The sequence below is a fragment of the Truncatella angustata genome (assembly GCF_020726525.1).
Source record: "Truncatella angustata strain MPI-SDFR-AT-0073 chromosome Unknown BKA67scaffold_9, whole genome shotgun sequence".
Classification (NCBI taxonomy): Eukaryota; Fungi; Ascomycota; class Sordariomycetes; order Amphisphaeriales; family Sporocadaceae; genus Truncatella; species Truncatella angustata.
In genome coordinates this window covers 438,839-460,810 of record NW_025763389.1, presented here as the reverse complement: position 1 = coordinate 460,810, position 21,972 = coordinate 438,839, and the positions used below count along the sequence as shown (strand labels likewise).

Sequence of the window (21,972 nt, the reverse complement as noted above, 5' to 3'; positions counted from 1 at the left end):
AGCCCAAACTGCCATTTCCGCAGCCAGATCTCTGTGACTCAAGCCCGTCTACATGCCATTCCGTATGATACAGTATTATAACACATATGTAGTATAGGTGGGGTGAAGGTAAAGCAAAATGGAGACGCCACAGTTGCGTGTGCTGGAATACCCAAAGAGGGACAAAATGCAGCGCTTAGATCCATTCACGAGCGCTCTTTTGCATTTCGATCAACCTCCAGCCTCTCGTCTCGGGGTTGCTGACCTCCTCAGGCGTTCTCGTAATGCCAATAGCATAGGTGACGAGCTGCACCTTGTCCTCCATACCGGCAGCTAACTCATTGGACTTGGCATTGCGGTAGACGTGAACTTCCTGGGTTCGGCAGGTGATGATGAAAACGGGGATCTCGCCGGGTTCTAGCATGCGCGCCTTGAGGATATCAACATTTCTGATGTCGAGAATCTTGCCGTCTGACTTCATGCCAGCTTGAAGGTATTGCTTGGTGAGAGCCTCGTAGACTGAATACTGGGCGGCAGACAGCCAAAGCTTTAACGTCTCGGCATCACCCTTGACATAAGCGTCAAGGACCTCGGGGAGGATATACTCTCTGAGCTCCTGCAAGAAGGGCTCGACCTGGAAGTTGGGATCCATGGAGCGAAACTTCTTAATGACCATGGCTGTCTCGTTTTCCGCGAAGAAGCCGCCAATCCGATCCGTGATACTTCTGGCCGTGGAGATCAATGGGTTTTCGGACTCGTTGTAAACGTTCTTGGCGTTGAAAATACCCTGAGCTAGCTTGCTTGAGTCCTTGAAGTCCTTCCAAGCTTCCTTCCAGGCGGCATCCTTATGGACTGTAACGTTGGTACCGGCACTTGAACTTGTCAGCATTGGTTCTCATGACACAAAGCGGGAACACATACTTGGGATCCTCAACCATATCCTCAGGCTTGATGTGAAGCCCGGCCTGCTTTTGGCGCAGTTCTCTTGCCTTGCGACGCTCTTCCTTTTCAACCCAACCGCCATACCTCGAGCTGCTGCCGTCGTCGATGACATTCTTGACGTTCTTGTAGGCCTCGGTATCACGGATGGGTTTGGTGGCCTTGTCGAGAGCGTCGCCGGTGACATTTGCGCCCTTGCGGACACCCTTCATGACAGAGGTATCCCATGTCCAAGCAGCACCCTTGCCGATAGCTGATCCTGTAGTCTTGAAGACCTTGCCGGTGGTCTTGCTAATGGCGCCGGTTGAGGCTTCGTAGGCCTCTCTTGCCCGTCGTACGTTCTCGCTTTCGGCGAAATCCTTTGCGCCGGCAGCAAGCTGCTTGGTGGAGTCGTTCCACTCTTTCGACTGCTTGAGCTCGGTCTGCATGGTTTCCATGAAAACCTGCCAAGGTGTCTTGTCACCATGGGGAGGAGGAGGGGGCAGGTCCTCCTTCTTCTCCTTCTTTGCGCCGTCCTCGTCGGCCTTGTCTCCATCTTCCTTCTTTGGTTGCTCTTCAGACTCGGTCTTGGCCTCCTCTGCGGCATCGGCGCCAGCAGGCTTGGGCTCCGGTTTCGCGTCCTTCTTGGGCTCCGGCTTCGGTTGGTCTTGCAAGCATCTGGAAGACTGGTGGAAGGATCGCAGGTGCACACTAGCTATTGTCTGGGGGAGGAAGGGGGATCGCAGTGTCGTGAGAGCGGGCGATGTTGACGCAAAGGACGTGTTTTGTGCACCTCGGCTCTGTGGTTCAAGGCCAGATATTAACCTCCTGTATGCAGGTGATCTGCCGAATGATGAAGAGGATGAGGCCAGTGAAGGCGTCCTTGATGCTGAGCTGGCCGAGTTTCTTGCGACATGTCTGAAGGAACTCATGATGGCGGACGGCTGGACAGTGACGCGAGGTGACGTCCTGGGAACTATGAGTTCGAGGTGGATGAGAAAGGGGCGTGCTACAGAGGTAAGAGGTAGAGGTAGAGGTAGAAGTAGTATGGGGGATCGCCAGAAAAACCAGCGACGAGAACGGCTTGTTGCCCTTTTGCCCTTTTGCCTTTTTGCCTTTTGCGACTTAAGTTCCAACCTGATTAGTCCACAGTATGCGTATGACTTTTCTGCTGCTGGGAGCTACCACCGGCCGGGACCAGGGTCAGGGTCCAAAAACCCAAAAGTCCAGAGAATTGGAGAGATCGGAGCGGTCATTTTGCCGCTTCCGAGTCATTCCGCCGTGCCTCCCGTCAGACCCCGTAGTATGCTCTTTGCTACTGTGTGAGTTACAGTAGCTATTGTCCAATGCACTGCGGTACAGGTAGCCAATTAGACTGCTTGGTGGATCAGACCTGCTCCAGCAGCTTTTTACGAGTAGCTAGGCCCAAAACCCCTTGTCCCAAACTGCAATTCGCGCTACGCCTACAAACCGCTACGGGTATCTTCAAAATTTCCAGTTGAGCATTTCGAGCTTCGGTGGATTCGGGCTTCAAGGGACCACACGCCGTTCGACCTACCTCCCTTCCCGCAATTCACAAAGCGTCAATCCAGGTACACAGCTCCAGGCGAACGCCCAGGAGCATCTGTCGCAAACATGAGCAAGCCTGCAAGCCGCCTGATGGCCACGTCTATCCGCCACACCTCCCGGGTACAGAACAGCATACGATTGCCCGTCCGCTCTTTCAGCCAGACTTCTCGACAGCATGCCGATGAGTCCGCGCCAAAGCCACCTCAGCCGGTAGCAGGAGCACCGGCCGACCCTCCAACCTCGTCGCAAACCATCCCTCCTACACCACAGTCACCCTCACTGCCGCCCAGGAAGTCACCACTTCTCGAGACTCTCAACCGGCGACAACCCCAACCGACCGGCCTCTCGAGCCTCTCGGACCTCAGTGCCTCCCTCGCCGGCACCCGGGCACCCATGCGCGGCCAGCAGCTGGCCCAGGATACCCTGGCGCGCGCCCGCAACCAGCCGACCGCCCAGGAGATCCTGTCGTCGACATCCGAGGACCTGGTGGACAAGGAGAACTGGTCGCAGTACGAGGAGCCCTTCCACTTCCACATCTACGGCCACAAGCACAACACACACATCACCGTCACCAAGCCGGACCGCAACGCCATCATTTCTATCTCCGCCGGCCAGATCGGCTTCCGCAAGTCCAAGAGGGGCACCTACGACGCCGCCTACCAGCTGTGCGCCTATGTCATCGACAAGCTCAACCAGGGCAACTGGCACAAGAAGATCCACAAGCTCGAGGTCGTCCTGCGCGGCTTCGGCAACGCCAGAGAGGCCGCCACCAAGGTTTTGCTCGGCACCGAGGGAAAGTTCTTGAAGCCCAAGATCATACTCGTCAGTGACGCGACGAGACTCAAGTTTGGTGGCACGAGGAGTCCTAAGCCCAGACGTCTGGGTTAGGAATCTTCCCGTGCAGTTTTGTCTTGGGAGGATTGCCAGCTCCACAGCTTCTACGGGAGCGGGTTGGGGGCTCATCTGTATCATATGACTTTGAAACGTCGTGTATATTTTGACTTATGTACGTTCATGTACAAGTTCACCAAGGCTAGAGGACTAGAACAACTCGATTCGGAAGGAGAATGCCTTGGGGGAAAGAAGAAAGCAGACACTTGGAATCGCTCTTGCTCAAGAAAGCATATTGGTATCAATTGCAGAAATAAACATGTCCGCCGAACTCCTAATTCCCCATGAATGACGACGCCCCAAAACGCCTTGGATGCAATCAAGCCCAGCGAACTAATGCATTGTCGTTCTCGTGTCCATTTGCCTCGCCAGTCTCGCCTCAACCCACGAACTGTCCAACGAACCCAGACGCTCCTTGTGTACTCGGCCTATGTTCCCGTAGTCCGCAGTCCGCAGTGCCTCGTCTTAACTGGCAGGCGCCCTCTCAGCAGCCGGGAGCACCCTTCCACTCGTGTCCCTCGCGCCCGCGCCCGCGGCCTTGGCCTTGCCTGTGCTTCCGCTGGCGCTTCCCGGCACCGTGCTCCTCCCATCGTCACCACGCCGCTCATCTGCCAGGTTCCCCCTGAAGCTATTCCCACGGCTCAGGAACCCAGTCCCCTCGTTCGCATCCAGCCCATCCTCGTCTTCCTCCACCTCCTCGACCAGCTCGCCGTCCGCCGTGTCGTAGTCCGGCGGCTCGAGCCAGTCCCTGGGCACGACGCACGGCAGCGCGACGCCGATCTGCGCGGCGCGGTTGAGCCAGGCGGGCCCGCGGCGGCCCGTGAGCCGCTCGCACAGCGTCTGCGTGAAGTGGTTGCAGTTCCTCGTGAGCAGGTTGTAGCTGGTGCCGGGGAAGTCCTCTGACGTCGACCGGACGATGCCGTCGATCTCCGCCTGCGTCGCGAACGTCATCCCGTGCAGTATCTCCGTGCGGAACGTCGCCCCCGGCGGCGGCGACCGCGGCGACGTCCAGTACACGCCCGTCACCCCCGCGCGGTCGTGGCCCCCGTAGGCGTACTCGCGCCCGTTTATCACCACGCCCGTGTGCAGAAGCGAGGAGCCGACTGTCCAGAGGATCGAGGAGAGGCGGCCGGGCTGGGGGAGGGTTCGAGAGGGTTAGAGACGGCACGGCGCAGGATGGCTGGGTTTTGGTGGAGCTGGGATGTGTATGTGTGCGGACTTACAGGTAGTAGATCGTAGACATTGATGATGACTTCGGTCCGCGATAGTGACAGGGTTGATCTATGTGAGGATGTTCTGGTCGGTCGAGTCAGCGATGACCGGCTGGGCCGGCCGCCGCTGGGCTTCTTGGAGTGTGCCGACATGGCGAGGCTGGCTGTTTTCCGTCGTCGAGGTGGACGGGTGGAGATGCGGGTTGAAGCTCTAAGACATGCGATAGTGTGGTCGGGTGGGGTTGAGGCGAAGTAATAGCTGGGTCGCGACGGATGGTAGGTCTCGTGGGCGGGCCGAATCGGTATATAGTTAAAGAAATGTAAACGTATCTCCGTAGAGGTGGGCTATTAAGTATATGCAGTCCCTGGCGATGGGGTTGGGCGAAGGTGACAAGCGGAGAATAAGGTCGTGACGAGGATGGAAGCGATATGGGTGAGAATGCATCATTGGGAATTCAGGTCCATGTCTCAATTGAATCTGCCTAGAAGTCCAATGCAGAGGCAGAGGCAGAGGCACTAAACCGACATCAGCCACTTCCCAGCTGATGGATGCGGGACATTGGAGATCAATGGCACAGCATCCAATTCCTTCTGCTTGGTAGCACAGTTGACTTAGCTATGCAACTACGTAAGGTTACCTAGTTTTCTGGGGTACACTCTGAGGGAGAACCCCATCCCCTTTCAGCGTAGGTGCAGGTGGCGTGACGTCTTGCTTGTTTAGTGTTACGTGAGACTATGGTATAGCATGTACTAGTAGATACTGTATGTGATAGGTGACGTGTGACCTGTAGCCTGTAGCCTGTAGCCGGCAGCCTCTGAGATCTATTTCTGTATCAGGTATGAAGTACGGATCCGCATCAAGTAGGTTACGTATGAAACTCCTCGAGACCAACCTGAGTGCATGTTTACAATGTCCCAGCTTGGGACCACTTACCGTATGTAGTTAGAGGCAGGAAAAGTGGGCGCTGGGGCGGCGTAAAATAGCGCCGGATTCCGTCTAGTTTTCCTTCCTTGAAAAACTTGAATTTTGATTGGAAAAGGAAAATAACCCACACTCTGCAAAGGTTTTTTCTCGCTCATTCGAGCAAGAATCCAAGAGACAGGGCAGCCCCTCCATCCCACCCCCAATATGCAGCTGTGAAAAAGAAGCCCGAAGCTCCCCCTCCCTCACACATGAGGCTACAAGCCATTTCAATCTTTTTTCCTCCCTGAGATACCCAATCACGCGGTTGTAGGCAAAAACAAACTCTTGATTGAGATTTGCAGCAGACTCCCCAAGTCGTCGTCCTCACCAGGCTGGAATAAACCCCAGCTCCCAAAGACAAACTGTCTTCCCTACTCATACCCAACTCCTTCACTTCTTTCACCCGCCTCCTTCGTCCTTCCGCAGCTAGCTCTGCGTTTGCTGCCCTCTCAGTAGTGCCTAGAAGCACCGCTCAGACAGCAACCTCCCCACTCTACTGCTTCATCACATCCCGTGGTTACAGCAACAAGAAGAAGTCCAAGATGGCCCCCAAGAAGCAGGTTGTCGAGGAGAAGATCCCCCTGGGTCGTCCCGGCAACAACTTGAAGAGCGGCATCGTCGGTCTTGCCAACGTCGGAAAGTCGACTTTGTTCCAAGCCATCACCAAGTGTTCTCTTGGTAACCCTGCCGTACGTTGAAAAAGAGGAGCCACGAAGCCGTCCACCTCTGCTTCCACCTCTACCTCCACACCTCGGGCTGCCGGCGCTGACTCCGCTAAAGAACTTCCCCTACGCTACCATTGATCCCGAAGAGTCCCGCGTCATCGTCCCCGACGAGAGATACGACTGGCTCTGTGAGAAGTACAACCCCAAGTCGCGCGTGCCCGCCAACTTGACTGTCTACGATATCGCCGGTCTCACAAAGGGTGCATCCACTGGTGCGGGCCTGGGCAACGCCTTCTTGTCACACATTCGAGCTGTCGATGCCATCTTTCAGGTTGTGCGATGCTTCGATGACGCCGAGATCATCCACGTCGAGGGTGATGTCAACCCCGTCAGAGATCTGGATATCATTGCAGAGGAGCTGCGCTTGAAGGATATCGAGTTCGTCGAGAAGGCCCTCGAGAACCAGAAGAAGAAGACCCGCCAGGGTGGTCAGTCTCTTGAGCAGAAGAAGCTCAGGGAAGAGCAGGACACCATCGAGAAGATCCTCGCGTGGCTCCAAGACGGCAAGGATGTCCGAAAGGGCACCTGGTCGCCCAAGGAGGTAAGATTTCAAGCCTTTCTTTTTCCGCCTTGCTCCACCAAACCACTTCATGCTTTATGATGAATAAGGGCCATAGCGCCTGATCTAATCCCAGCTCTTCGAATGCCTCAACAAACAACGCAGAGGACATCCTGAGATAAGAAACACACTCTGACTGCAATACTCAAACCACTCTATGTTATCGCATATCTGTTCATGAGTCATAGCTAACCAGCTGTCAATAGGTCGAGGTCATCAACCCTCTCTTCCTCCTGTCTGCCAAGCCTGTAGTCTACCTCGTCAACCTCTCAGAGAAAGACTACATCCGCAAGAAGAACAAGCATCTTCCTGCCATTGCTGCCTGGTTGAAGGAGCACGCCGCTGGCGACCCCATTCTTCCCCTCTCTGTGTGCTTCGAGGAGCGTCTCACCCAGTTCGAGACCGAGGCCGAGGCCGCTGAGGAGTGCAAGAAGCTTGGTGTCGACTCGGCACTGGGCAAGATCGTCACCACCATGCGCAAGGCCATGGGTCTCGGCAGTTTCTTCACAACTGGTACCGACGAGGTTCGCCAATGGACCATTCGTCTTGGTATCAAGGCACCTCAAGCCGCCGGTGTCATTCACGGTGATTTCGAGAAGACTTTCATCCAAGTCATCGTGTACAACTTCAACGTGTTGAAGGAGCTCGGCGACGAAAGTGAAGTTAAGTCGAAGGGTAAGATCATGACTAAGGGTAAGGACTACGTTGTTGAGGATGGTGATATCCTCCTCATCAAGGCTGGTGCTGCCAAGGGTTAGACAAGCTAGATAAAATCCTGAATAGACCCCATCAAACTGTGTATACTTGCCCCTACTTTTACGTTCTTATTTCTTCCGCCGTCGTCCAACTGTACCACGATGATCAGCCCTGCCAGCATGTTGTGCGCACCGCGACGGTCAAAGGCCTCGTCAGGGCTCCATGATCTACCATAATTTCTATTACTGTGGCCTCTCCACACTGAACTTGTCCCACACCAGTGACGCACACAAAAGTTCGCCATGAGTATTTACAATTAATCAACTTGTGGTTGACCTCCACGATTATACGGCGGGATGATTTTCATGTTGACTAGTTTTAACAAGTATTTTGGGTGGATGGCAGCAGTACAACATGGGTTAATACAGCTAGATCAGTAAATGCTAATGTTTATACAGCTCCGTGAACCCTAGTACCAGTAGCTTAGCCACACTCGGTGGGCACCTACAAGTATAGAAACCTGCCTATTGTTACTATGTAAAACGATACTACTTGACTCTTGCTTCGCGAGACCTTCTGATATCGCTCACATTTTGTTTGGGTCAACCATACTACCTTTAACGTGGAGACGAGTCGATTTGTAGAATTGTTTATTGATCAGTGACCATAAATGATACAGTATTCAACATACCAATCCAGTCAATATAATTGCTCACTCTACAATTAATTATCATCCTTCATGTAGACCTCAGCAAATACAATCAGGATCACATCGATTATCACCATGTTACTTTTCGCTACTCCTATGACCGGTCAGGCGTGTCTGAGACTAGTATCCTACTGCGTGAAGTGGTTCGATTTGGATCACTTCATCTTGCTTCAGTTTTACAGATTGAAATCGGGATTCAAGAAGAATCTGGCAAGGTTGGCCAAGCTGTACTGTAGACGCCTACGCGGGTTGCATTCACAATGAAGTCCTGCATGCTGATAGTCAGGTAACGAAGCCCGCCTACTTCACCCTAGATGGTTCCATCGTCCCAGTAGCTGTCTTCCAGGATTGAATCCCGAGTGGCCAGACGCAAAGGGGGTCGGGAAGATGTGATTATGCCGTTATAACGCAGTTGCCATCACCCGGCGATGTTGATATAAAAAGAAATATATAAAAAAATTATAAAAAGAAACGTAAAAGAAATAAAACAAGAAATATAAAAAGAAACGTAGAAAGAAATATAAAAAGAAACGTAAAAAGAAATATTCATGTTGATGCTTCCCAAATTGTAGAAACCTACGACATAGGGTTTTACATTCCATATAGTAGCTTCTTGCTGCTTCAACTGGAAGAATCCACATGTGTTGATAAGATCAACGATGAGGGAAAATACCACGCCATCATAGGCGCCCTGTCAGTCATACCCGACGATTGGCGTATCAACTTCGAGTTTTAATAGTACAATGTATGCTCTAATCATCCAGATAATGACATAATCTCATCAATGAGTTAGGCAATCTGCTCAAGCACGCCGATCGTGAAAGCGCTTTTCAAATTGTGGATTACGGCATCCATTGTTTGAGAAACAACCCTCCCTTTCAACACCAGCGTCTGACACAAGCTTACCCAACGAGCATGAAACTTCGTTTGACATTCAAATAAAAGGCGCCGGTGTTTGGGGGCGAAAACAATGGACATCTAGAAACCCTGTTTGGCGCCGCGGAATTTTCCCGATACTGGACTTGTTCCATCAATGTTGAATAAGACTGATAATGCTCGTTCAGATAACGACCGTCTGAAATCAAACGCCGAATGCGTTATACATCTAAAATGGCGCGAAGTCAAAACTGTATGCACAGAGCTAAGTGTATAAACCTTGTCAAAAGATCCAGTGCGCACTTTGCCCATTCACAGTATGTCCATTATTCTGGAGTAGCTATCGAACAGCTTTTGTCATAACATCTTCACAGCTCCTAGTGGAGCACGGTTTGGAAGACAGCAACTGTTGGACAATGATATGCTTGTACCCTGAGAGCTGTCATGCCCAACTTGGGCCTAACATATTTTTGGAGACGCTCAAGATATTACGAAACTAGTCCGCAAGAGAGCCCCCCACTTGAAACATAGGTTCCTGATAACCATGAAAAGATGGCATATGGTGTTTTTGGAGCTCTTGTAAAGGGCACTAAGGGCTGCTGTTGACAATTTGAGTGAGGACCGCGACAAGGTACGAAAATCACTTGACGAAATTGAGGGCTTCGACCATGTTGGAGATTACTTAAAACTCCCTTGTCGCTACATTGATTCTCATCATTCGGACTATCGAAGCTACTGTCAAAGAGAATGATTGGTGGATGGACCGATAGAAAGACTTTGTGAGCGATATGGCAGTCATTGGCCCTGGGATACGGCCATGAAGTTCGGGTATTTAACACCAATACGCGGATGCACTCAGAGAATGCGGGTCATTCGGTTGAACCTCATCAAATTCAGACAGCGGGCACTGCACCAGCGAAGCGCAATAACATGCTTGGAATCACTCTGTTGCCGGCTAGGTTACTAATGGTGCAAAGGTAATGGACGCGAACAACTTCATCGAAGCTGCCGCTTCGTGTTATCTACAGGATAACGTCAAATATATCACCTACACGACGATCTTGTATCTCCCCATATCACCATGTGCCGTATGTTTGCTATCCCGCTGAAGCAACAAAGCCATGACACCTCAAGTGGCTGATGATGTAACAAACACACCTTCGATCTTCTGTATATACCAAGCAGAGCGACGGAGACAGCTGCAGCATATATACATTGGTGATGATCTAGTACTTATCACTTGGAGTGTCGATGCCTCCACGCATTATTCCTGTCGCTTAGCGGTCGCTTTTTTGCTGTTTGGCGAATGGCCGGTATCATGAGATGGAACGTACCACTGATTTCATGTTGTCAGATGTCAACGACGGCGCTATTCTTGGTCGCAAGTCACAGGAGGGACCAACGCCTAGTAAACTCGCAACTCCTCCTTCTGCGATGTCAGTCATGGCAGAGGCTCGAACAAACTCATACAGTACGTCATTACCACATACCAACAATAAAGACCACGAACTATGGCTGGACAGGAGAGTCTCAATCAGCTTGGCGGGTTGTGCCATGCCTTACTCGAGGCGTCTAAAAGCAGTACCGGGTGTAGACTATTAACGACGTATCCATGAAATCAAGGTCTCGGCTTCGGAGCTTGAGCATCTGTTCCACTGACACGGCCAGCTTAGAAGAATCTATACGTGCTATGCGCCTTTACCGATACTATCGTTCGTATCCACTTACTGAAGGCCCCGGCCACCGCTGAGAGTACGACGCGTACTATAGCACAATATAAAACCTGGGAGGAGGCACGAAGTTGTCTAACAAGCACCCAACAAGTAAAGTTACCTTTATTTTATAGGCTATATCACGCGTCTTTACTTGCCCTTCCAGCGGCTGTTCAGATTTTACAGCATTAAAGAGCCACGAGCTACTATATTCATTATTTAGAATCGTTGTTTACAAGTGTCATGCAATTTGCAGTAAACGTCCACCGCCTTCCTGGGAAACCAAGTCATAGCTGTATAATAGCCTGGTTTCTTACGTCTGGTCAGGTTCCCTTGATATTACGGAGCAAGGCTTCCGCACTCGGTGGATGGCCTAGGAACCTTTCCGACATCTGAAGTTCGTCACGGCTTGCTCCAGGATCGAGGATCTGACCGCGGCATCTGTCCCAAGCAGCGTGGCTGCGTGGGTCTTTTGCGAACGCGCTCTCGAAGAGATCTGCAGCGAATACCTGTGCGCTTCATAAGTTAATCTATTTGTTCATATGACATGCTAAGTGTCTCCCCACTAACGGAAAGTAGACTCACCTGACATAAGGAAAAGTACCCTGCGTTATATCCAGCTGTCAAGTGCCCAATACTGGCGAATGGATACCCGCGGTCGTTGATGTCTCGAGTTTCAAGTAAAGATAGTCTCTCCATTAGACTGTGGTAGATGTCCGATAGGTTCAACTTCAAGGCATATTCGTGACTACTAAGATAATGAATGGCCGCTCTTGGTGCAGTGGGGTAACCTACAGCTGCCGTAGAAACCATACTGTCCTATTCGTCTTGCGACTTTCGATGAGGCTGTCCAGAATGTCATCCGGTATCTGCTTTGGCGGAAGAGGGGCATCTGGGTTTTCGGCTTTCCACAAATTCTAGGAATTTGGGATTCACCGTAGTATAATGCCGTCTCATGCTCCTCAGTTCGTTTTTGGTCCAGCACTAATTACCCAGCATGACACCCAGTGCCTCTGCGAACTTGCGGACCACGCTGTGGCTATGGAACCTGACATATGATGTCCTAGAGATAAGGTCGTGGATTCCATGCCCGAGTTCTGCCCTAGTCGTCAAACAGTGCAACCGATGTATGATCATGGTAAGGGGCAGGTTCATACTACTCAACGTGGAAAAGCGATATAATCTCGTGATGCTTGACCAGCGCACTTCCAAAACTCGTTAGACGGGGAGAACTGCACGTAAGTATAGTCACCGGGTACACTCTGCTCCCATTGTCTTTCAAATAGCCTACACTCTTGTTATCCAGAGTCAGCTTGGGTTTCTTAACCAGTCTCCAGGCTGTCTTTAGGGATAAGATGGACTTATACATTGAAGGTTCACATTCTGCGAGCCCTGATACTTGTTCGGCCTCGACAACAAGTCTGCATAAAGATATCCGACGAACTCATCTCTCGAATCCTCCCTATTGTCCCAGACACTACACATCTCAACATCTTGATGTAAAACATAACCTTCTGATAATTCCAAAGGAAGTGGGGGAAACCGCAGTCGCAAGCAAGAGGCAAATATCTGTAGCATAGCGGAAACGGTATTCCGCATTGGGAAATACTCAGAGATCTTGGTGTGGTTTACCTGTATATTTTCTTCTGCTATTGGGGCGTAGTGACAGGAGTCCCATGGCAGGATTTGACCATGTTGATTCTGAAGAGTTTGGTTGGCCGGATCTTGCGTCATCAGCTGTAGTAGACGGTCCATCTCTTGGTGGCCTTGGGGCAGGATCGCTTCCCCCAGCTCATTTAGTAGGTCGATTACCCAGCTAGGAGATTTGGCAGCCCGCTTCTCAAGCTTAAACGCAGCATGGCTCTCATAGCCGAGCAGGCGTGCGTTCTCATCTCTCTCCACAACGATCTCTCTCAACAAGTCCACACTGCGCGGCAGCTTATGAGCGCTGGCAATATGTATCTTTTTCCGAGTTGAGTGATTCGATGCATACTCTAACAAGGTGTCGACATCATTCCTCTTGATTAGAACATATACTACGACATAGTCAGCTCTTGTAGCTTTGGCAAAGCGATCAAATCGCGGGGGATGACTCCTGCTAGTTCCTCTAGCGAGAATTCCTGCTTTCCCTCTTCATTCCGGATATTCCGATTGTATGTTCGTCGCAAATCCTCGATATGCTTTTTTGTTTCCGAGTATTGCTTGATCTGGCCGACACTGAGCAATCCATTACCACACAGCCTGAAATCCTTCGGTAGACTATCGAGGTACTTGGCTTGGTCAGTTGCGAGTGGCTCGGGGTTATCCTTGACCGCTTTACCAGATGAAATAGGTCGCTCCTCCTTGAGGTGAACTCTGCCTCGCACTCCACCCAGAGCTTGCAAGCTTCATCTGAGGATTCCCGAGACCCCGCATCGGGTGATGCATAACGCAGCATTGCCATGACTCCAACTTCGCCTTGCGTTTTGGTTTTCAATGTCAATGAGCGGCTTGATGACATTCTGGAAGCTGGCCTGCGCCGGCTGAATGGTTCGTGCCACGCGCTCACGAACCTCGTGGATCTCCGCTACGATCCGCTCCATTGTTGGGACGATTTCATTGCCCGGAATGATCCTCAGAAGCTCTTGTGGTAGCGTATGATGAGCCATAGCTGTGAATTGGCTCAAAGAGGAAAAGCGTAGTGTAACGATGTAAAACTTTGATCGCAGCCGGTAAGCTTGGAAGCAGTAGAAGCTTTGAGAGGAATTGAGCGATTGGTACTCACACGGTTATAGCTCATGGTGCGAAACCAGAGTGTTGAAGATGGGAACATAGCAGATGGAACGGCTGCTGCTCGCTGTTGGTCAGCTCGACTCGCCAAGAAACACGAATATGTGACATCCGGAACGTCATATTACTGGGCGTGCATACGCGCCTGCGACGCGATGGTAGAGCCACATCAACCAACAAGTAGTCATACTTACCAAGGTACGTAAGGATACCAGAACTTGCAGGCGACCCTTATACTTAATTTGCCGACTGCCATGACGTGGCAAACAGGGCGTGGCCACCTGAATGGGCGAGCAAATCTCGCAAAAGGACTAGCCACTCTTGTGCCATTCGGAATTCCATGCAACATCAATCACAACCTGGCATGAAAGGTACTTGGTATCAAACGCGCGGTTATATAAGGATCAGTTATCTCCTCTTAAAGAGAACGGTTGCCCTTCATCGCCGCTTCACACAGTCTATTTGGATCCGGAGGCATTCTAGTTCTCACAGTAAAAGGCTTTGGGTAACAAATCTCTAGTCTTGAACTCCCAAGTACTTTCACCGCCCTGGCCCTCCAACTTCACAAGATATTGTATATAGGTGGTAGTTTTCGGCATGGAGATATCCAAGGCTGATATTAGCCGGTTAAGGATCATGAAGTTTAACGCAAGTAAGAACCAAAGTCCGAATTTATCAAAGACTAAATCAAACTTGCATCACACAAGCAAAGGTTACTGATGACCGAGATATCATCTTACCTCCGGAGCAGCTATAATAGCAGCCACCATGCTTTCGCTAGGTGGTTCCCTTGAATTCGAGCAGCTAGCTGTCGTGTGTAATCCTCAGGTATGGCCTGCTATGACAAAAGGCGATAAACGAGTCGGTGCCATGTGAGAAGATCTTATCAATTGTCCAATCAATATTCTCATTTGCCATTAACAATAATCCGCGAGATCGAGGAATGGCTACCAACATCGGTTTGCCAATCATCTAAGAGACAAAGGTTACTGCTTATACCTCGCAAAAGTTAGAATAACGACTAAAAGAGGTTCACGAATAGCAGCTGAAATTAATTAACCAGCATTTGGTCGAGATTTTTGAACGAGGGCAAATAGTTATTATTAGATATCACGCCGCCCGTATTATCCTCCACCGTTAGGCATTAATTAGAGACAATACACACCGTTAGCATACCGTATCCATTTCCTCCGGCTACTCCAGACGATCGCTCCGATCATCAGGCCCGATATAGATCGACACAATTTTCAAATTAATTCATCCGTTCGGTATCAATCCGTAGGCTTGCGAAGCCATCGGATTTGGTATCGTCGACCTGACCAACACGGTCGCTTGGCCAGTCAATGCCATCCCTGCTTGTAATGGAATGATGACCGAGGACTAGAGATCTAAGAATGTGATAGATTCCAGCGCTGTTTGTGGACCATGTTCAACCGGAGAATTCTATTTATCAATCGATAGGAACCCTGAGACGTCGCAGGGATAGTCACGTCAAGTGTCCAGCAGGGTTAGGTCAAGTAGGATCAGGTTCCAGACAAGAAGCGGTTGCGTCGCGCCAGGTTATAAAAATCAGTTGAATATTCTTGCAAATCAAGCTTGTATGTCTCCTCCTTCGCTTCCTATAGCAACTGAAAATTTCTCAAAACCGCACCACTTAACTTCCAAAACATCAACCTGTGCCAGTATTTTTTTAAATACTTCAAATTCTTGAGCTTCCGGTCTAGTTTTAGACGAACAGTTACTGTGCCTTCTCTTCTGGCTAAAAGCCCATTCCAGGATAACACCAGAAGCTCTAAGTTTAGTACAAAGTCCCCTGGAATCAATATTCCACCGTCTGTTTGAAGATATGCGTCAAGTAATAGGAGCGGCGAAGATTTGAGCGCTTCTTCATACTTTTTGGTCCGATCAAATCGCCTGTCAAAATGCCACTCGACATCTAGTCTTTTACTGATAATGTGGTCGCATATTGTGAGCTCAAGGTCCCGAGTATACCTGGTCGTGTAACTAGATGTTGTACGCACTCGCGTATTCCGACGCATAAACTGGAATGGAAGCTGTAATACTATACCTTCGACACATAACCTCGCATGCTCATGCAAATTGCTGCGATGCGCCGGTATTGCTCTATCCTGCTTCAAATCTTGGTTGATGGTGATATATGGGCTTGTAAAGTTTTGTGACCAGCCGTGATGCGCGAGAACTAGCTTTTCCCACTTTCTGCGAAAAGCAACAGAACCTTCGTAAAGCTGGACTTGTTTAGTGTCGGAGATATGTACCCAAGGTTTCAATGAGTATATTTCTGGTTCCCGTGTCTGATCCGGTAGCCGATAAAACTTGATTCCGGAAATGGGCCTCCAGCTAATCCAGCTCCAGCTCGGCAATTGAGGTAGGAACTCGCGCTTTGTAGCCTGGCTGAGGCCTCCATATTTCTTGCCAGAAATCTTGTCCACCATAACGCCATAAACTTTCCCTGCTCGCCAAAGTAGTGAGTGCTGAAAATCTTCTTTTGGCAGCCCTTGGTGAAAGCCGTCTGGAAACTTGTGCTGTTTAAGCTCCTCCAGGATGCCGGAGAAAGCGTGCAGAATGTCTTCTGGTTTTTCCAATTCGCGCTCGAGATATTGATTCACTATGTTTTCGAAATCTGAAACAATGTCGCAATCATGATCGTTCTGGGTGAAAAGGTCATCTTCACGATTTGGAGGATTCATGATCAAATAATCTTCCTCCTCTGGGTTATTGTGGTAGTGAGTCTCATCGTGCCACGCCTCGCAACAGACAAGCTCTGCACAGCTCAAGTGAACTTGGTGATCTGTAAAATAGATTCTTCGATGAGACAGCAACTTTTCTTGGAAAGTCCAACACCGGGTGTTCCATTTTGCCTCATGGATAGCATCCGCGAGTCGTGGAAGCTTCTGTTGAAGACACTTCCCGTGACCAAAGTCGAGACTGAGCTGGTTTGACCTTCTTGATCCTGAATGAACTCGAGGGAATCCATCATCGCTTGTATTTGAGCTGAGCGGTATTATGGTAGCTACGGCACCACGATAGATCGACGCCATCAAAGATATTTGCTCCTTCTTTTGGACGTCGTCATCCTGATCAATGCATACAGCATCTACCCACAAGTACCCCAATTTCAGTCTTTTTGTAACGAATATTGCATCCTCAATGGTTTGCGGGAGCGGGTAAGGCAGCGTGCTATGAGGCTTGTAGCTGACTCCCTTGTAACCACCCCACACATAACTCAAAGCAAAATACTCTGGTGCATGTTCGCCATTCTTTGGATACGTCACAACCTGCCGCTTTTCGATATCAATAAGGAATATCATTTCAAGAGCAGATTTGAGATCCCCAGAATAATTGCACTGCTTGTGGCTTCGTAGACAATGACCGAGCCACACTTTAATTGCATCGTAATTCGGAGTATCTCCAACATGTCGAATATGATCAGGACCAACGATGTCCGAGGTGGTGTATGTCCCAAATGATTTCGACTCAGATCCCCAGTCAAATGTTTTAGAATCATTGTCCACACGGCAGAGCAATGGTCTAAGATCAGGGTTGATTTGAAAAGTGGAGCGAACTAGGAGATCGTCTCCCTCTGATTCTGAATTGAATCCTAGTATGCGACGTGGACGAATTGTAATCTCTTGACGGTCGATTCGCCTCATCAAGTCTACACAAGACGAACAATACTCTGAGTTCACTTCGCGAAATATAAAATGATCCACTAGAATGTTGGTAAGTTCAATTTCTCCGATATCAAAGCTCTCGTTGAAAAGCTCTGTTGATAACTTCAAATTGGCGCATCTGTCACAGGGAAGCTCATCCCTTAACGGCCTATTGATGAACTCCTGATGCTGGCGCTCCAGGTCGTCGTCCATGATGACTATTTCTGGAGTGGGCACTTAAACATACATCGGGAACTGAATACTCATTCATGAGGAAGTTTGTCTGTACCAAGATATCCATCGAGGCTGAGAGCAAACTGTACCATCTTTACGATTAGGCTGCACCAGGACAACTTTGGGTTGTACTTGCAATTGCAAATTACCCCGCATTCATTAACATTCGTTCCGTTACGGATAACTTCCGTCCACATTTACTATCTCTTGGCAAACTGCGCACTGCCGCACGACAGGGGTCTGTTAACTCATCCCTACCCTCTATATGGCGCCCAGTACATCCCCGGGGCCCCGTGAAAGTATCGGGCGCCACTCCATTTTTACGGCTTTTGAGCGCCCCCCAAAATCTCCGCATCGTAACTCCGTTCCAGGTGGTGGCTCCCTGCCGCAAGGCCGTTTCGTAGACACGAATTTAACCAATTAGAATAAGACGTGTACAGGGCTAGCTTCAGTCAACTTCAAACTCCTTCAAAATATCGATACCCTTCCTTCCTCCCTCGACACTGCCTCTATGACCTCTAATCTGGTTGCGTTACACGTTGTTAAGTTCTTTCTGCCGCCGTAAGCAGCCCGAAAAACGTCCCACTAGGCACGATTTAAAGATAACCCTATTACCCGTGCTATATGTAAAATCCATTTTGCGTTGCTGTTCCTCAGATTTAATTATCTTTCAGAATAATCCTAAATTCTTGTTCTACTGTAATGACGTCCATATGCAATGTCGACAGGATACAAGGGACGAAAATGCACCCGTGATACGCCATCACCGACAAGCTTCGTTCCACAATGTTTGGGTGTCAAACTCAAGGACAACGGAACAACTAGCCTTTTTCGGGGGTTTTTTTTTTTCCTTGTTGATCATTTCCTTATAAACATTAACAAAGCCCAAGGCTGTAATAATGCTGTAGAAACACATTGTAAATCCTACCCACACTTGACCGATATGATTGACACCTGTAGTTGCGAAATAGGGGGTTTTCGAGTGCCTGGTTACATCGAAAATAATACAAACTGACGGCAATGATCAACTGAGTGTTAATTATACTCTTAGTTAAATCAACTAGATCCTGTAGTCCTAACCTCTTCCCATTCGTAGAATATCCTCTATTGACCATAAGAAAGAAAAGATTCGGGACGATATGAGAGGTAATTCATGCATACTCTGCAAGTAGAATGATTGTAGATAACACTAATCAAGGCTGAGCTGGGGCGAGATGACTAGATACGCTCTTGTACCTTGCACCAAGCCCGTATGTGTCCAATCTGCTACGATCGCTGGGAGCTTGAGACATGCTTCTGTCTCGTATCGCTAATTCCACCTCGCTTTCGGCTATCTGCTGGAAGCGCCGCGAGTCTCTTGACTCCTTAGAGTCGATCATCTTGGAAGTAGAGCGCACTCTAGAAGAGATGAATGAAGGCATGGTAAAGAGTCGAGAAATAAAAGGTCGAAGCAGTGGTCCACAAGCAGCAATGATACCGACTTGCACCTCGGCCAAATTCCAGATCGATAGACCTGTAAGGATAACTGCCATGTATGTCAGTGGATATAGTCTTCACTATGCCATCAGACAGATACTCACGCAAGCCATCCTCTGTGTATTGACCCAGACTTGACTGAATGTAGATATATCCTTTAGCTACTGACGCACCCACGGACCTGGACATTAGTTAAGTATTGTGTCCTTTAAGAGGACATCAGGATCAGGTTGAAAATAACTTACAGTGCGCCAATGAGAAATGCTGAAAGAGTTAGGAGTTTTCGATGCATGTCCATATGCAACCCAAGGATGATTGGAATAGGAATAATAAGGGTGATGAAGTCAGTCGCGATATCAGTTCCTACCATGGCATATCCACTGGACACTGCTCCACCACAATGTTCCAAGTATTCGGTCGGCGTGCCAAATACTGCTGAAAGGTGGGAACCACATTCCAAAAGCCCTGCTAGTACGAAAGAAGTTGCCCAAGCCGTAATGACAACCATCCAAACAATGAGGAAGCGGCGGAGCACTGTTCTGCTCGAGATCTGAGCAAACAGTTGCCAATAGAGAAAGCAGACTGATAGTTTGATCAATCCCAGAGCAGTAATGCCTAATAACAGAAAGGCAAGCTGAATCTATGCTCATGTGTCAGAATAAAACGACAATGGGATAGCATCCATACAGAAACTGTGATCCGGATCAACTTGAATCTTACATGTTTAGCTTTATTAAGCTGTCCGGTTACAGATGCTGGATCTATAAGGGTTGCGCCAATTCGGTATCCAAGCGACTTGATGGCGATGCCTGTGCATTTCAATCTCAACCTGGCAGCTCAAAATCGTTCGCAGGTATCTGCTTACCATATATCTCCAACACTGTCAAGCCTGTTCCAAAGAGCCAGCTAGCTAGAATCAACCAGTCGCTCACGCGTAATGGCTGTCTTTCATGCAGTTTGAGGCTAAACCTCAAAGCGACGCACAGCACAGTCAACAGCCACAAGATCACGCTTGCGGCGATAAGGCCTGATGGGTCATCATACATGTTGACTGAAATGAGTAAAAAAAAACAGAAACTACCAGTCTCTGGATTGGAAATAGAGGATGTATGGAACTTTTTATCAGTAATTGAGTAAGAAGTATTGACAATTTCGAGCAGAACGCGCGAGAAAGGAGCAGGAGGCGACTGGGAAATTGTTCTTTACTTATGTTACGTACAGTTACACGCACGCAATTATGTGATTTCCGCAGCGCTCAGCTCCAAAGTCTTGAGCACCCAGCCATTGGCATAAAGCCATAGTGAACGGATGGTTATCAGCCGAAAGAGTAATTGAGAGGAGTACCGTATTCGCAGGATTGATGCCCGCTAGCACGTGCATGTTGGCCTAAATAAACCAACATTATCATAAAGACAAATAATTTAATTGGCCAACTAGCAATAGCCACAAGCTTCTGCATCCTGGTGGGGTCTTTTCGAATAAACTAAGCACAATCTATTATTGCATAGATTATTGTTGGAAACTTCTCAACATTTGGTGTCGTTAAACTGTATGTTTGCGTCATGAAGTGCAAATCATTGCGCGGTATGTTTTGTTACATTCGATGATGCTGAAAAGAGCCTAGTTGGAGTTACATGCAACCTCTCTCACTAGAGCCGTGGCCAGTTAGTCCTCTCGTCTTGAGGTGGATAGTCCGCGAATGCATGCGGGTATACGTGCCGATGTATGTTCCATGTAACCTACGCGCGCGACTTTTAGCGTCTTCCCTCGCAAGCATGCCAATTCGATGCCATATGCAAATCAGAATCCACTATAGGTGGTTGGTGATGCCTCGTCCCTTGTCATATCTGGCTATTGATTTGAGAATACAACCCTAGCTCATATGCAGATCGACGAGCTTTGGGGCTATGCAGTGATATTGATACCGAGCCAAGCACACTTCAACTTACTAACGCGACCCAGTACATCAGTAAGATTGTCACCGAGACACCAACGGTCGTCCGGCATACCGACAAATGTCACCATAATATGTGTTACTGTGAACCTTGTCCTTTGTTGGCTTATCTGTGCAATATGACTACCCAGCTGGCCAATATGGTGCAGGTAAAAGCTACGAGCTCTGTTTTGCGCCGAGCTGTTTGACCAAGAATATATCGAATTGAGAGGACTATGGTACACAAAAGAATGTACAGATATCATATCCCATGCACAATCAGACCACCTCTTCTTGTTGCGGCCCACCAAAACAAGCCTCGGACATTGGACGCAATATCTAGGAGACATACTACGTTGTGGCGTCCGAGATAGTATTATTAATATTTTGAGTTTTAGGAGTAATGTGATGATCATGCAGTTGTTTATCATCCCCTCACAACTTCAAACATGTTTTCCGGGGGACCAACAACATCATCTAAACTGGCAGATCTACCGGCCATCCATTCGTGTAAAGCTCGCCAGTCTACACAAGCATGAGGCTGAGGAACTTTAACCGCGGGCTTATACCTGTTGTGCGGTGTCCATTTAAGTGTATACACACTTACGTCCGCCTGGCACATTACTGCCAGACGAAGCGATTCTAAGCAGTGATCTGCATGCATGAAAAGCTCGTCCCATGATTGTCCTTCTTTACCGTAATAGTACTCTGGGTGCATGAATTGCTTGATTCGTTTCTATGTGGTCTGTCAGGTAAAGCTTTCGTGGCTGTAGTTGATATCATGAGCGTATTAAAAATTGGATGACTTGATAGTGTTACATACCACGCAATGCAAAGAATGTGATATTCCTAGTCCTCCGACGTATCCACCATCTTTGTGCTCTATAGATGTGGCATTGTTTGCAAGAAGCAGCTCCTCACTAGACAGACGAATTGCAGTAGCTGAAAGCAGTTCATGCCATGCTTCGTCCATCTCTGGTCGTGGTAGACCCAAAAACTTTGGAGTATCAGGATCACCCTTTAGCCACTTGTTGACATATGACACCGGTGCTGGAGCTATTAGGATGTTAGCGATGGTTA

General features: G+C 49.0%; 8 protein-coding genes across 8 annotated transcripts; 2 read left to right on the top strand and 6 right to left on the bottom strand.

Moving 5' to 3' along the window:
• Positions 1–181: 181 nt before the first annotated feature.
• Positions 182–1,829, bottom strand: BKA67DRAFT_500387 (uncharacterized protein; the record flags this gene model as incomplete). Its single annotated transcript, XM_046097078.1, has 2 exons — positions 182–851; positions 901–1,829. Coding segments are annotated over 2 exons (1,599 nt in total), but the record flags the coding sequence as incomplete, so codon positions are not given.
• A 1,030-nt stretch (positions 1,830–2,859) lies between these two features.
• On the top strand, positions 2,860–3,354 carry BKA67DRAFT_524446 (uncharacterized protein; the record flags this gene model as incomplete). Its single annotated transcript, XM_046098571.1, has 1 exon — positions 2,860–3,354. One exon carries the CDS (start codon positions 2,860–2,862, stop codon positions 3,352–3,354), a length of 495 nt encoding a protein of 164 aa, XP_045953175.1.
• Positions 3,355–3,834: 480 nt separating this feature from the next.
• BKA67DRAFT_497424 (PPPDE putative peptidase domain-containing protein) lies at positions 3,835–4,622 on the bottom strand (the record flags this gene model as incomplete). The annotated part of the gene is made up of 2 exons (XM_046097047.1): positions 3,835–4,491; positions 4,581–4,622. Coding segments are annotated over 2 exons (699 nt in total), but the record flags the coding sequence as incomplete, so codon positions are not given.
• Positions 4,623–5,624: 1,002 nt separating this feature from the next.
• Positions 5,625–7,615, top strand: BKA67DRAFT_580165 (P-loop containing nucleoside triphosphate hydrolase protein). Its single transcript, XM_046103833.1, has 3 exons — positions 5,625–6,221; positions 6,313–6,798; positions 7,023–7,615. Exons 1-3 carry the CDS (start codon positions 6,075–6,077, stop codon positions 7,572–7,574), a joined length of 1,185 nt encoding a protein of 394 aa, XP_045953173.1. The 5' UTR covers positions 5,625–6,074; the 3' UTR covers positions 7,575–7,615.
• A 3,517-nt stretch (positions 7,616–11,132) lies between these two features.
• Positions 11,133–13,920, bottom strand: BKA67DRAFT_683893 (uncharacterized protein; the record flags this gene model as incomplete). Its single annotated transcript, XM_046108981.1, has 9 exons — positions 13,358–13,920; positions 13,130–13,266; positions 12,903–13,079; positions 12,190–12,828; positions 11,975–12,071; positions 11,802–11,906; positions 11,605–11,713; positions 11,395–11,560; positions 11,133–11,318 (listed from the first exon to the last, which is right to left on the bottom strand). Exons 1-9 carry the CDS (start codon positions 13,455–13,457, stop codon positions 11,133–11,135), a joined length of 1,716 nt encoding a protein of 571 aa, XP_045953172.1. The 5' UTR covers positions 13,458–13,920.
• A 910-nt stretch (positions 13,921–14,830) lies between these two features.
• On the bottom strand, positions 14,831–17,462 carry BKA67DRAFT_540157 (heterokaryon incompatibility protein-domain-containing protein; the record flags this gene model as incomplete). The annotated part of the gene is made up of 2 exons (XM_046100736.1): positions 14,831–14,966; positions 15,277–17,462. The coding sequence occupies 2 exons, from the start codon at positions 17,460–17,462 to the stop codon at positions 14,831–14,833; spliced, it is 2,322 nt and encodes a 773-aa protein (XP_045953171.1).
• A 1,214-nt stretch (positions 17,463–18,676) lies between these two features.
• Positions 18,677–20,017, bottom strand: BKA67DRAFT_649924 (uncharacterized protein; the record flags this gene model as incomplete). The annotated part of the gene is made up of 5 exons (XM_046106032.1): positions 19,825–20,017; positions 19,680–19,768; positions 19,205–19,599; positions 19,064–19,140; positions 18,677–19,008 (listed from the first exon to the last, which is right to left on the bottom strand). The coding sequence occupies exons 1-5, from the start codon at positions 20,003–20,005 to the stop codon at positions 18,677–18,679; spliced, it is 1,074 nt and encodes a 357-aa protein (XP_045953170.1). The 5' UTR covers positions 20,006–20,017.
• A 1,302-nt stretch (positions 20,018–21,319) lies between these two features.
• BKA67DRAFT_524403 (uncharacterized protein) lies at positions 21,320–21,949 on the bottom strand (the record flags this gene model as incomplete). The annotated part of the gene is made up of 2 exons (XM_046098567.1): positions 21,320–21,616; positions 21,716–21,949. Coding segments are annotated over 2 exons (531 nt in total), but the record flags the coding sequence as incomplete, so codon positions are not given.
• Between the last annotated feature and the right edge of the window lie 23 nt (positions 21,950–21,972).